Raw genomic sequence first — 13,868 nt, forward strand, 5'->3', positions numbered from 1 at the left:
GTGCCAGAGATAAGATCGCCTCAGAACATTACTCCTAGGCCGGGCGTTGTGGCCTCACATCTGTAACCCCAGCACTTTGGGAGGCAGAGGTGGGAGGATCACCTGAGCCCAGGAGTTTGAGACAAGCCTGGGCAACATAGTGAGACCACGTCTCTACAGAAAAATTTATTAAGAAATTAGCTGGTCATGGTGGCACATGCCTGTAGTCCCAGCTACTGGGGAGGCTTAGGTGGGAGGCTTAAGCCTGGGAGTTCGAGGCTGCAGTGAGCTGTGATTGTGCCACTGCACTCCAGCCTGGGTAACAGAGCAAGATCTTATCTCAAGAAAAAAGAAAGAAAGAAGAAAGAAAGAGTACTCCTCCTCCTCACAGAATGTTAACGCAATCTTCCCTGCAGCATAGCAAGATGTACTAATGAAATCGCTGTAACATATGTACTGGCCTTGTAGCCTGGAATAAACTCTATAGTTAATCATATTTTCTTTCCTTTTCTTGTTTTTTTTTCTTTTCTTTTCTATTTATTTGTTTGTTTGTTTTTGGTGAGATGGAGATTTACTCTTGTTGCCCAGGCTGGAGTGCAATGGCGTGATCTCGGCTCACTGCATCCTCCACCTCCTAGGTTCAAGCGATTCTCCTGCCTCAGTCTCCCGAGTAGCTGGGATTACAGGCATGTGCCACCACACCCGGTTAATTTTGTATTTTTAGTAGAGACGGGGTTTCACTGTGTTGCCCAGGCTGATCTCGAACTCCTGACCTCAGGTGATCCACCTGCCTCTGCCTCCCAAAGTGCTGGGATTACAGGCGTGAGCCACTGTGCCCGGACTTTTTTTCTTTTTTGACAGTAGAAGTCTTGCTCTGTCGCCCAGGCCGAAGTGCAGTGGTGTGATCTCGGCTCACTGCAACTACCGCCTCCCAGGTTCAAGTGATTCTTCTGCCTCAGCTTCCCAAGTAGCTGACACTACGGGCGTGTGCCACCAAACCCATCTAGTTTTGATATCTTTAGTAAAGACAGGGTTTCATTATATGTTGACCAGGCAGGTCTCGAACTCCTGATCTCAGCGTATCCACACGTCTTGGCCTTCCGAAGTGCTGGGATTACGGGCATGAACCACTGAATCCGGCCTCAATCATATTTTCTGAATCTCGTTATTTATGGTTGACAATAATTTTTTTTTTTCTCTTATTTAACATGTATATATGGGAGCCTTCAGAATGAAGACCCCAGCCGGGAGCAGTGGCTCATGCCTGTAATCTCAGCACTTTGGGAGACCAAAGTGGGTGGATCACCTGAGGTCAGGAGTTTGAGACCAGCCTGGCCAACATGGCGAAACCCCATCTCTACTAAAAATACAAAATGGAGGCAGGAGGTGCCAGCCAGGTTGTGGAGAGCCTTGTCAGGCATGGTAACACTTTGGCTTTTAGCCTGAGTGAAATGGGGACCACTACAGGGGTCTGAGCAGATGGGACCTGACTTAGGGGTTCACAGGGTTCCAGATGTATGTGGGGTGCAGACTAGGAGGGTTGGGAAAGGAGACCCCAGAGACAAGGTCCCTGTCATAGTCTAGGTGATAGATGAACTTGGACAGATCGAGGTGCTGGGCGACAAAGAGGTGAGAAGTGGGTTTTAGGGTGTATCTCAAAAGTAGAGGCAGTAAGATTTCCTGATGGACAAAATGGGGGCTTGAGAAAAGAGAGAGCAAGGCTGGTGCCACCACTAGGGGACCAGGGGCCCCAAGAGCTGAAAGATTAGAGCTGTTTACCTCACCCACACAGCATCTAGAAAGATATAAAAAACCCATCTCTACTAAAAATACAAAATTAGCTGGGTGTGGTGGTGCGCGCCTGTAGTCCCAGCTACTCGGGAGGCTGAGGCAGGAAAATTGCTTGAACCAGGAGGCAGAGGTTGCAGTAAGCTGAGATCACACCACTGTACTCCAGCCTGGGCGACAGGGCGAGGCTCCATCTCAAAACAAACAAACAAACAAACAAAAAAAAAACCTCACAAAAATCCAAAATTATAAGGAGGGGGCAACATTTCAATAGGATAACATTTATATTAAACAATTCAATGGAATATTTCACTAGTTGATATATGCATTATTTTGTTTTTTTATTTTTGTAGAGATGGGGGTCTCACTATATTCGACCTTCTGGCCTCAAGAGCTCTTCCCGCCTCAGCCTTCCAAAGGGCTAGGAATACAGTCATGAGCCTAGCCAAGGGTAGCTTTTAAATACTTGTGTCTATTGGCCTGGCTGGGTGGCTCAGGTCTGTAATCCCGGCAGTATGGGAGAGCAAACTGGGAAGCTAGCTAGAGCCCAGGAGGTCAAGACAAGACTGGGCAACACAGCAGGACTCCATCTCTTAAAAAAAAAAAGAAAACAAAAACAAAAACAAAAGATTTAGCCAGCCGTGGTGGCGCATGTGTGTGATGCCAGCTACATGGGAGGCTAAGGTAGGAGGATCCCTTGAACCCAGGAGTTAAGAGGCTGCAGTGAGCTGTGATCAAGCCACCGTACTCCAGCCTGGGTTACACAGTGCGACCCTTTTATGGAGTCTTGATGGGACCTGATGACTGGCTTGATGTGGGAAATGATGGCATCTATGATGGCATCCAGGGACATCTCCATTTCTTGATTGAGAAATCAATCAATAGAAAAGAGGATTTTCTGCAAATAAGGGGATCCCAGTTCCTCATTTCTCTTCGCTACCCCAACGGCTCCTTGCTCAGACTCAAGCAGTTTAACAGTGAACTTGGCAGTAGCTTGGTAGAAGTCCAACTTCCTTCCTTGTCCTTGAAAAACCTAGGGGAACTCTAAAACGGAAGCAGAACCCACTCCCCAATTTCTCCACTCTCTGTGAATGAGGAGTGATTTTTTTGCTTTGTTTTCCAGTTACAAGGTAGGGGATGTACACGAGGTCCTGGAAGGAATTCCTCCTTGGTCGTGGTTCAATCTCTGATTTGTGATCCCGGAAAGCTCTTCGGTGGGGTCCGCAGCACAGAGCAGTTACGGATTTGCGTTTTTGGTAAAGAGCACATCTGGGAGACACTCAAACTTCCTCAGCCACACTCAACATGGCAGCTTCCTAGCCACGCCCAAAATGGCGGAACCCCTTGCCGTAGCTGGAGAGACGCTATTTTCCCAAAATGGAGCGAGAGGAGGAAAATGTCCATCACAGGTTCACCCCGCCTCCCGGGGACGCCTAGCACCAATCAGTGGCGCGGAGGGCGAGTACAAAGCCAGGGGAGGAGCCTGCTGTTGCCCCAGCAACAACCACAGAACCCAAAACGAGCGCGGACGCGGAAGTATCGCGGCTTCCATCTCTCGCAGCCAGGAAGGTCCTGGGAAAGGCGCGAGCCAGGCCTGGTAGGCGCCCGCGGAGAGAAAAACGAATCAACTCAACCCCATGAACTACAATCCCCGTTGCCACTTTCGCCCCTCCTAACCGTTAAGTGCGCTAAGGTAGGAATAACGCATGCGCTGCGCTTAGAGGCGTGGCTAAGTCGGCCCGGAACTCAACGCATGCGCCTTATGGAGCTTGCTGGGGGAGGGAAGCGGGGTGGCTGACTTGACGCGGAAGGCGGGTCTTTTGCGCTCGTGGGCGGAGCCATAGTCCCCTCGTCGTGTGGGGGCTTTCCGCCGACCTGAACCCAAAGAGGATATTTTAGACCTCGCAGAGTTAAATGCTGGTTCCCCAGACAAGGGTCCCCCCATTTTTTCCAGGCTTTCATGGGTTGGCAATTAGGATCTGTGGTCAAGACGTCAGCCTCAGGGGTGTGACGAAGCTAGCTTGGAATCCTAGTACTACCCTTTACTTGCTGGGCCTCAGTTTCCCCTCCTGTCAAAGGGAGATAATACACTTACCTCACAGGGTTGTGATTATATTTTTTCCCCTCCCAGGGCCATGGCTGAGGTGCACGTGATCGGGCAGATCGTGGGGGCCAGCGGTTTCTCGGAAAGTAGCCTCTTCTGCAAGTGGGGCATTCACACAGGTATTCCCCCAGGCCTGGTTCATTTCCACACCAAGACCCCTAGCCTAGAGGCTGCATGCTCCTTCCTCGACCCATTAACGCAGCCCCTTAAACTCATCTTCCATCAGCTCTCTGTACTCCAGGCTTAGCCCACACCCTGTCCACATGAGTCTCAAGCTCCCATCTGTATTTTTGTTTGTGCGGGGGCTACGGACAGGGTCTCTCTCTGTCGCCCAGGCTGGAGTAAGGTGGTGTGATCATAGCTCACTGCAGCCTGGAACTCTTGGGCTCTAGTGATCCTCCCGCCTCAGCCTCCTGAGAAGCTGGGCCTACAGGCACGCACCACCAAGTGTGGCTAATTTTTTAATTTTTTGTAGAGACAGGGTCTCGCTTTGTTGCCCAGGCTGGTCTCAAACTCCTGGGCTCAAGCAGTCCATCCGCTTCAGCTTCTCAAAGTGCTTGGATTAAAAACATGAGCCACCACATCCCAGGAAAGTAATTTTGTTCATGCTTCCCCAACTGAGGCCCTATAGAGTCATGGTATAGTGTAATGGTTAGGGCCATGGGCTGCCAGATCTGGATTTAAATACTAACTCTCCCATCTATTAATTGGAGACCTTTGGACTTGACCTCTCTGAGCCTCAGTTTCCTTGTCTGAAACTGAAGCTAATAGCAGCCAAGAAGCGGCACAGGTTTGAGATTAAGAGCACAGACTGCCTGGGTTCAAAACCAGTTATTGCTTGTTAATGCACCCTTGGGCTGATTATGTGACCTTGGGCACTTCTCTTCACCTCGACTTCTCTGTTTGTACAATGAGAGTAACAGAAATATTTACCTGTTGAAGTTGTCATGAGTACTAAACAAATATCAACAGCACTTAGAATAGGAATAGGGCTGGAATATGAAGTGCCCATTCAGTGTTTGCCTGGCTCATACAAGACTTTGATGGGGTCTTGTTTGTAAAGCCTGGGGTATGTTGTTGCCTGGCACAGATAAATGTCCATGAAACAGATGTGGCCATTTGGCATTATCATGTCTTCAGGCCTGAGTCCTAGTCCCTTTTTTTTTTTTTTTGAGATGGAGTCTCGCTCTGTTGCCCAGGCTGGAGTGCAGTGGCACAATCTTGGCTCACTTCAAGCTCCGCCTCCCAGGTTCACGCAATTCTCCTGCCTCAGCCTCCCATGTAGCTGGGACTACAGGCACCCGCCACCACGCCCGGCTAATTTTTTTTTGTATTTTTAGTAAGAGACAGGGTTTCACTGTGTTAGCCAGGATGGTCTCGATCTCTGACCTCGTGATCCACCTGTCTTGGCCTCCCAAAGTGCTGGGATTACAGGCGTGAGCCACCGCGCTTGGCCTTTTTTTTTCTTTTTTTTTTTTTGAGACAGAGTCTCACTCTTGTCGCCAGGCTGGAGTGCAGTGGCACGATCTCGGCTCACTGCAGTCTCTGCCTCCTGGATTCAAGTGATTCTCCTGCCTCAGCCTCCCGAGTAGCTGGGATTACAGGCGCCCGCCACCACACCCAGCTAATTTTTGTATTTTTAGTAGAGATGGTGTTTCATCATGTTGGCCAGGCTGGCCTTAAGGTGATCCGCCCGCCTAGACCTCCCAAAGTGCTGGGAGTACAGGTGTGACCCACTGCCCCTGGCCTCTGGTCCTTTTTGATTCTACAGGTAAGTGAGGTGGAAGTTGAGATTCCCAGGAAATCGGGACCCTCCAGTTGATGGAAGAGAGGCAGACTCTGAAGTCAGACTTGGTTTCCAGGTTCCACCCTACCACTCACCTTCTCTGTGACCCTGGGCAGATGCCGTCCCCTCTTGGAGCCTCAGTTTCCTCATTTGTTCTTCATAGGGATGTTGGGAAATCTTGCTTTTAAGCAGCCTGACTGAGGGCCTGGTGCTTCCCTCACTCAACCCAGAAGGGAGTAATGACTAACCTGATTTTTATTATTTCAGGGAGTTGCTGGGGGTGTTGACCCAGCCAAGAATACTGAGGCAGTTGGATGAAAGGCTTGGGCTCTGCAGTTAGAGCTGAGTCTGAATCCAGTTCCATGATGGGACCTTGGTCTGCTGTAGTCACAGCTATGTCACCAGCATGGAAAACAGTGCTTGGCACACAGCAGGTGCTCAATAAATGTTCATGAACTTACCCTCTCAGAGCCTATTTCTTTACTTGTTAAATGGGAATTATATTAGTTCCTACCTCCTAGGATCACTAATTTGTCCAAGAAACATTTATTGAGCACCTTCTGTATACCAAGAGCTGGGTTTGTGGTCTTAGAGATCCAGCAGTGTGCAAGGTCCCTGTTTTCCTGGGCCATATGGCAGGGGAGACAGAAAATAAATAAACAGGCCAGGCACGGTGGCTCATGCCTGTAATCCCAGCACTTTGGGAGGCTGAGAAAGGCAGATCACCTGAAGTCAGGAGTTTGAGACCAGCCTGGCTAACATGGTGAAACTCCATTTCTACTAAAAATGCAAAAGAATTAGCTGGGCATGGTGGCATGTGCCTGTAATCCCAGCTACTCGGGAGGCTGGGGCAGGAGAATCACTTGAACCCGGGAGGCGGAGGTTGCAGTGAGCCGAGATGGTGCCATTGCACTCCAGCTTGGGCAACAGGAGCAAAACTCTGTCTCAAAAAAAAAAAAAAAAAGAAAAGAAAAGAAACAGATAAACGAGTGCAGCTGGGTGTGGTGACTCACCCCTGTAATGCCAGCACTTTGGGAGACTGGAGCAGGAGGATCACTTGAGCCCAGGAGTTTGAGACCAGCCTGGGCAACATAGTGAGACCCCCCGTCTCTACAAAGAAATAAAAAATTAGCAGAGCATAGTGATGTGTGCCTGTGGTCCCAACTACTTGGGAGGTTGAGGTGGGAGGATTGCTTGATCCTGGGAGGTCGAGGTTGCAGTGAGCTGTGATTGTGCCACTGCACTCCAGCCTGGGTGACAGAGGGAGACCTTGTCTCCCCCTCCTCAAAAAAAAAAAAAAAAAAGCACTGTGATTACAGACAGTGGTAAGTGCTAGGATGAAAAGAAATGATGTGACAGAAACTAGTGTTTGGAGAAGAGGGTCAGGGAGAAGCCCTCTGTGGAAGTGGCACTTGAGCTGGGCCCTGAAGGATGAAAACAAAAGCTAGGGATGGGGACATCCAGGAGCAGAGCTTTCTAGGCAGAGGGAACAGCCAGTGCAGAGGCCCTGAGGTGGGAAGATAGAAGTGGGACAGTGAGGCCAGAGGGTGATGAGGGAGAGGGAAAGTGATGGGAGATGAACTCAGGGACGGGAGCAAGAGCCAGGCCATGTGGGCCATGGTGGAGAGTGTAAACTGGGGAGTGAGGAGGGAATTAAGAGTCCTAGAGGGTGGATTAAATGAATGCATTGCTTAAAGTGCTTAGCATAGCATCTGGGATTTAGTAAGTACTCGGTGTATTTTCTTATTTTTTTTTTGAGATGGAGTTTCACTCTTGTTGCCCATGCTGGAGTGCAATGGGAACATCTTGGCTCACTGCAACCGCCGCCTCCTGGGTTCAAGCGATTCTCCTGCCTCAGCCTCTTGAGTAGCTAAGACTACGGGCGTGCGCCACCATGCCCAGCTAATTGTTGTTTTTTTTAAGTAGAGACAGGGTTTCAGAATGTTGGCCAGGATGGTCTCGATCTCTTGACCTCGTGATCTGCCTGCCTCGGCCTCCCAAAGTGCTGGGATTATAGGCGTGAGCCACCACACCCTGCTATACTCGGTACATTTTCTTTCTTTCTTTGATTTTTTTTTTTTTTTTTTTTTTTTGAGACAGGGGCTCACTCTGTTGCTCAGGCTGGAGTGCAGTGGCACGATCATGGCTCACGGCAGCCTCAACCTCCTTGGGCTCAGGTGATCCTCCCACGTTGGCCTCCTAAGTAGCTGGGACTACAGGCATGAGCTGCTATACCTGGCTAATTTTTATATTCCTTGCGTGGCTTGGTGTGGCTTGGGTTTTTGTTTGTTTGTTTGTTTGTTTTTGAGACAGAGTCTTTCTCTGTTGCCCAGGCTGGGGTGCGGTGGTGCGATCTCAGCTTACTGGAACCTCCACCTCCTGGATTCAAGCGATTCTCCTGCCTCAGCCTCCCGAGTAGCTGGGATTATAGGCATGCGCCACCATACCTGGGGCTAATTTGTGTGTGTGTGTGTGTGTGTGTGTGTGTGTGTGTGTGTGTGTTCAGTAGAGACGGAGTTTCACCATTTTGGCCAGGCTGGTCTCGAACCCCTGACCTCAAGTGATCCACCTGCCCTGGCTTCCCAAAGTGCTAGGATTACAGGCATGAGCCACCGCACCCATCCTAGTTTTTGTATTTTCAGTAGAGATGGGGTTTCGCCATGTTGGCCAGGCTGGTCTCAAACTCCTGACCTCAGGTGATCTGCCCACCTCAACCTCCCAAAGTGCTGGGATTACAGGTGTGAGTCACTGCGCCCGGCTTGTTTGTTCATTTTTTGAGATGGAATCTTACTCTGTCACACTAGCTGAAGTGCAATGGTGCAATCTTGGCTCACTGCAACTTTTCCCTCCCAGATTCAAGCGATTCTTGTGCCTCAGCCTCCTAAGTACCTGAGATTACCGGCACCTGCCACCACTCCAGACTAATTTTTGTATTTTTAGTAGAGACGAGGTTTTGCCATGTTGGCCAGACTGGTCTTGAACTCCTGACCTTAGGTGATCTGCCCGCCTCAGCCTCCTAAAGTGCTGGGATTACAGCCATGAGCCACCATGCTCACCGTGCTCAGCCTTAATTTTTATATTATTTGTAGAGATGGGGTTTTGCCATGTTGGCCAGGCTGGTCTTGAACTCCTGGACTCAAACGATCTGCCTGCCTTGGCCTCCCAAAGTGCTGGGATTACAGGTGTGAGCCACTGTGTCTGACCACTCAGTGCATTTTAGCTATCATTATCACCCCTCAGTAGGATCGAAATTGTTATGTGTGTTTCAGGATTGCTCCTGGAGGGTACCCTTGGCCTCGTCTTAATCCTTGGACTAGGCTTGTAAATGTGGGGTGAGAATAGTAATAAAATGATATTGAAGACTTATCCCGTGCTCACTATGCTCATTATCCATTCATGGATTAATGGGTTAATGGATTAGTGGGTTATCATGGGAGAGGAACTGGTGGCTTTATAAAATGAGAGAGAGACGTGAGTGGCATGTTAACACACTAGCCTTGGGACTCTTCAGAGAGTCCCCCCAGCAAGAAGGCTCTTACCAGATGGGGCCCCTCCACCTTGGTCAGTCTCCCCTAACTGTGTGATAGAAATTCCTTTTCTTTGTAAATTACCCAGTTTCGGATATTAAGAGTAACAGAAAACAAATGAAGACAATGGGGAATGCATTATTACTCAGCCCGTTTTATAGATGGGGAGACCAAGTCATAGATGACTTGCCCAAGGTTGCAGAGGCAGGAAGAGGTAGTGCCAGGATTTGAACCCAGATACTTGGTTCCAGAGTCCACGCTTCATAACCCCTACCAGTAGATGCCACAGAGAAACAGTCCTATAGCCACAGCGGCATCCCCTTCCCAGTGGCTGCCTCCCACCCCTCTATGTCCCCACTGTCACTGCAGGGGCAGCGTGGAAGCTCCTGTCAGGCGTGCGGGAGGGCCAAACGCAGGTGGACACCCCCCAGATAGGGGACATGGCCTACTGGTCCCACCCCATCGATCTGCACTTCGCCACCAAAGGTCTTCAAGGTGGGTACCACACCTGGTCCCGGGGCCAGGCTGAGAGAGGGGGACGGGTAGCCTCTGAGGCCCCTGGGTCTGGGAACACCAAGACCTGTCCCTGCTCCCCATACCATGTGGGTCCCTTTTGCAGCCAAGTCTGGCCCGAGAGAGGCTGAGCTAAGGCTTTCCCAGGCCTGCTCAATAGGCGATCCCAAGTTTGTAGGATTAGGGCAGAGGCCAGGGTGGTGCGGGAGATGGGAAGGTGGGGGTCAGGGTGGGAGGGAAGGTGGCATTCAAGTAAAGAGACTTTCCAATAAAAGAGAGTAAAGAGAGTTTCAAGTAAAGAGAGTTTCCAATAAAGAGGAAGCCTGGAGGCAGGGTCTGAGAGAGGCAAGGGCTGTTTCTCCAGGAAGGGTTCCTCTGCTTGAAAGTAGAGCCGCTGCTCAAAGGGGAAATCAGTACTGGGAGAGGAGCGGCATCAGAAAACCTTTTGGTAGGAAATGTGGGTTCCTGAAGATGAGTCGATTCTGAGAAATTGCCTAGGTAAATGTGCCGTATATTTCACCAATATAAAGAATGTTTACCTGGTGCCTGCCCTGTGTCCAGCCTGTGTTGGGTGATGCCAGAGAGACACTGGGGATCAAGGCAGTGCCCCTTAGCCTTCTCCTCACAGAGTTCACCATCCTATGGAGGGGACACACCTCTCTCCAGACAGTGGCACCTCAGAGTGGGCAGGACTAAGATAGGCAATTTGGAGAGGCCGTGGGAGCCCAGAGGAAGTGCCTGACTCTGTCAGGGAGGTCAGAGAGGGCTTCCTGGAGGAGGGGGCTTCTGCGCTTTGCTGTGAAGGGCCAGTGGAGCTAATAAGGCAGAGGGATAGAAGAAGGTTCTAGGCAGAGGGAGCTACATGTGGAAGACTCAAAGGGGAGAATGAACCAAGGGCGTCTAGCGGACTGAGGGAGAGTGGGACGGCAGCAGGGAAAGGTAGCAGGGGACAGGCCATGCAGGACCTTGAGTGCCAGGCTGAGGAGCTGAGGCCATCTCCTGAAGGTACTTGGGAGCCAGAGCAGGTGATGGACAAGTGAGATTTCACTTTTTTGTTTTTGTTTTTTTTTTTTTTTTGAGACAGTCTCACTCTGTTACCCAGGCTGGAGTGCAGTGGCAAGATCTCAGCTCACTGCAACCTCTGCCTCCTGGGTTCAAGCAATTCTCCTGCCTCAGCGTCATGAGTAGCTGGGACTACAGCTGTGTTTTACCATACCTGGCTAATTTTTGCCTTTTTTTTTTTTTTCTTTTAAGTAGAGATGGCATTTCACCATGGTGGTCAGGCTGGTCTCGAACTCCTGACCTTAGGTGATCCACCTGCCTCGGCCTCCCAAAGTGCTGGGATTATAGGTATGAGCCACTGCGCCTGGCTGAGATTTCACTCTTAAATAATCTTTCTGTCCTTTAAGCTGGAGCTGGGGAAAGAAAAACTTTCCGGTGCTGTGTGGGTGAGGTGGGCAGCTCTAACCTTTCAGCTCTTGGGGCCTCCGGTTCCCCAGTGGTGGCATCAGCCTTGCTTTCTCTTTTCTCAGGCCCCCATTTTGTCCATTAGGAAATCTTACTGCCTCTACTTTTGAAATACACCCTAAATCCCACTTCTCACCCTTTTCTCACCCAGCACCTTGATCTGTCCAAGTTCATCTCTCACCTGGACTATGACAGGAATCTTGTCTGTGGGGCCCCCTTCCCGAACCCCCGCTAATCTGCACCCCACATGCAGCTGGAACCCTGTGAATACCTAAGGTCCCATCTCCGCTCTGGTCAGAACCCTCCAGTCGTCCCCATCTCACTCAGGGTAAAAGCCAAAGTCTTAGCATGCATCACAAGGCTCTCCACAACCTGGCTGGCACCTCCTTCCCTTCTCCCCACCTCATTCTGCTCTAGCCATGCTATCCCCACCAGGCACACTCTTTGTCGGGGCTCCAGCCATGCCGTCCCCACCAGACACTGCCCTCTCAGGGCCTTGGCACTTGCTCTTCCCTCTGGCTGGGAACACTCTTCCTCTAGATGGCCACATGGCCTACTCCCTTCCTTCCTTTTAGCATTTGCTTAAATGTCACCTTCTTTTTTTTTTTTTTTTTTTTTTTTTTTGAGGCAGAGTCTTGCTCTGTCGCCCAGGCTGGAGTGCAGTGGCCGGATCTCAGCTCACTGCAAGCTCCGCCTCCCGGGTTTACGCCATTCTCCTGCCTCAGCCTCCCGAGTAGCTGGGACTACAGGCGCCCGCCACCTCGCCCGGCTAGTTTTTTGTATTTTTTTAGTAGAGACGGGGTTTCACTGTGTTAGCCAGGATGGTCTCGATCTCCTGACCTCGTGATCCACCCGTCTCGGCCTCCCAAAGTGCTGGGATTACAGGCTTGAGCCACCGCGCCCGGCCAAATGTCACCTTCTTAGTGAAGCTTCCTTGATCCCCTTCTACAGCGGTATCCCCACCCTCACCCTACCCAGCTCTGTTTTTCTCCACAGCAATTACCATCCGATCTAACCTATAATTTGCTTATTTACTACATTTGTTGTCTAGGATATCAGCTTTACGGGGGCAGGAATTTTTGTCTGCCATCCATGTTCATGTCCGCCGTGTCCCCAGCTAGCTAGAACAGGGCCTAGCACAGGGGAAGGGGTCACCATGAGATGAGATGGGGCTGGATCTCCAAGGGCTTTGACTACTAGACTGAGGAGCTGAACTGTGTTCTGAGGACATGGGCAAAGCTATGGAAGGAAAGATGCTTCCAGATGCCAGGTGGAAGGTGGATTAGAGAGGGGCAAGAAAGAAGGCCCTGGGTCCAAAGAGAGCAGGGCAGGGACATGAGGAAGGAAGGCAGGAGGTGACCCTGACAAGGACCACAATGGTTACCTGGGGACTGGAGGAGCAATGGGCTGCCCTGACATTGGGTCATGGAGGAGGATAACACAGAAAGGAAATTCAGCAGAGGTCTGATTAGAAGGCCCTTGAATGTTGAAGAGGTTGAACTTTATACTGAGGGCACTGGGGAGCTATGGAAGGATCCTTAGCAGGGGAGTAACATGGATTTGGAAAGATCTCTGGCAGTTGTGTGGGAATAGATGAGAGGGTGGGAGTCTAGAAAGGAGGCTGGGTTGGAAACCCTGGGACAAAAACCCAGAGAGGAAAGGACTGGGCCTGGGGTCTCTGGTGAGTATCAGGGAGCGGGGAATCAGGAGCAGGAGTCTGGTCTCCACCCATCCCTCCTTTCCCTTCTCCCTGCTTTCCTGCAGGCTGGCCCCGGCTCCATTTCCAGGTGTGGTCCCAGGACAGCTTTGGCCGCTGCCAGCTTGCAGGCTATGGATTTTGCCATGTGCCCAGCAGCCCGGGCACACACCAGCTGGCCTGCCCCACGTGGCGGCCCCTGGGCAGTTGGCGAGAGCAGCTGGCACGGGCTTTCGTGGGTGGTGGGCCACAGCTGCTGCATGGGGACACCATCTACAGTGGGGCCGACCGCTATCGCCTGCACACAGCTGCTGGTGGCACCGTGCACCTGGAGATCAGCCTGCTGCTTCGCAACTTCGACCGCTATGGCGTTGAGTGCTGAGGGACCCTGTCTCCAGTGCCACCACCATCCACACCCTGGACACCCAGTGAGGCACAGTGGTCAGGAGACCGTCAGAGCTGGACCCCAGCTAAGGACTCCTGTCCTTGCTAGGACCTCTGGGCCCAGTTTCCCTATCTGTAAATTGGGGACAGTAAATGTATGGGGTCGCAGGATGTTGGGTGACAAGAGGCTGCTTAGCCACATGGGAGGTGCTCAGTAAAGGAGAGCAATTCTTACAGGTGTCTGCCTCCTGACCCTTCCATCCCTCAGGTGTCCTGTTGCCACCTCCTCCCACTGACACCCTCCCGAGGCCCCCAACTTCACAGACCCTCTTCCCCTACCCTGTGTCCCAGCCTCACACTCTCCTCCCGTTCTGGGTCCCCCTCCTCTGGTCGGCTCCCCTGTGTCTCATCCCGCAGATTAAGCCTTCTCCCCCTGGTCCTCTTTCTCTGGTGACCCACACCGCCCGCAAAGCCACAGCGCATCTGGATCACCCGCTTTGGTGGCTCTTGGCCGCCAGGAGGCAGCACCCTGTTTGCGGGGCGGAGCCGGGGTGCCCGCCCCCTTTCCCCCAGGGCTGAAGGGACCCCCCTCGGAGCCCGCCCACGCGAGATGAGGACTGTGGC

At 51.5% G+C, this 13,868-nt stretch overlaps 1 protein-coding gene across 1 annotated transcript; it reads left to right on the top strand.

The window, feature by feature from the left end:
- Nucleotides 1–3,239: 3,239 nt before the first annotated feature.
- Nucleotides 3,240–13,482, top strand: B9D2 (B9 domain containing 2). The gene is made up of 4 exons (XM_010380804.1): nucleotides 3,240–3,460; nucleotides 3,899–3,990; nucleotides 9,554–9,679; nucleotides 12,929–13,482. Exons 2-4 carry the CDS (start codon nucleotides 3,903–3,905, stop codon nucleotides 13,240–13,242), a joined length of 528 nt encoding a protein of 175 aa, XP_010379106.1. The 5' UTR covers nucleotides 3,240–3,460; nucleotides 3,899–3,902; the 3' UTR covers nucleotides 13,243–13,482.
- The last annotated feature ends 386 nt before the right edge of the window (nucleotides 13,483–13,868 follow it).

Source organism: Rhinopithecus roxellana, chromosome 12 (genome assembly GCF_007565055.1).
Source record: "Rhinopithecus roxellana isolate Shanxi Qingling chromosome 12, ASM756505v1, whole genome shotgun sequence".
NCBI classification, from domain to species: domain Eukaryota; kingdom Metazoa; phylum Chordata; class Mammalia; order Primates; family Cercopithecidae; genus Rhinopithecus; species Rhinopithecus roxellana.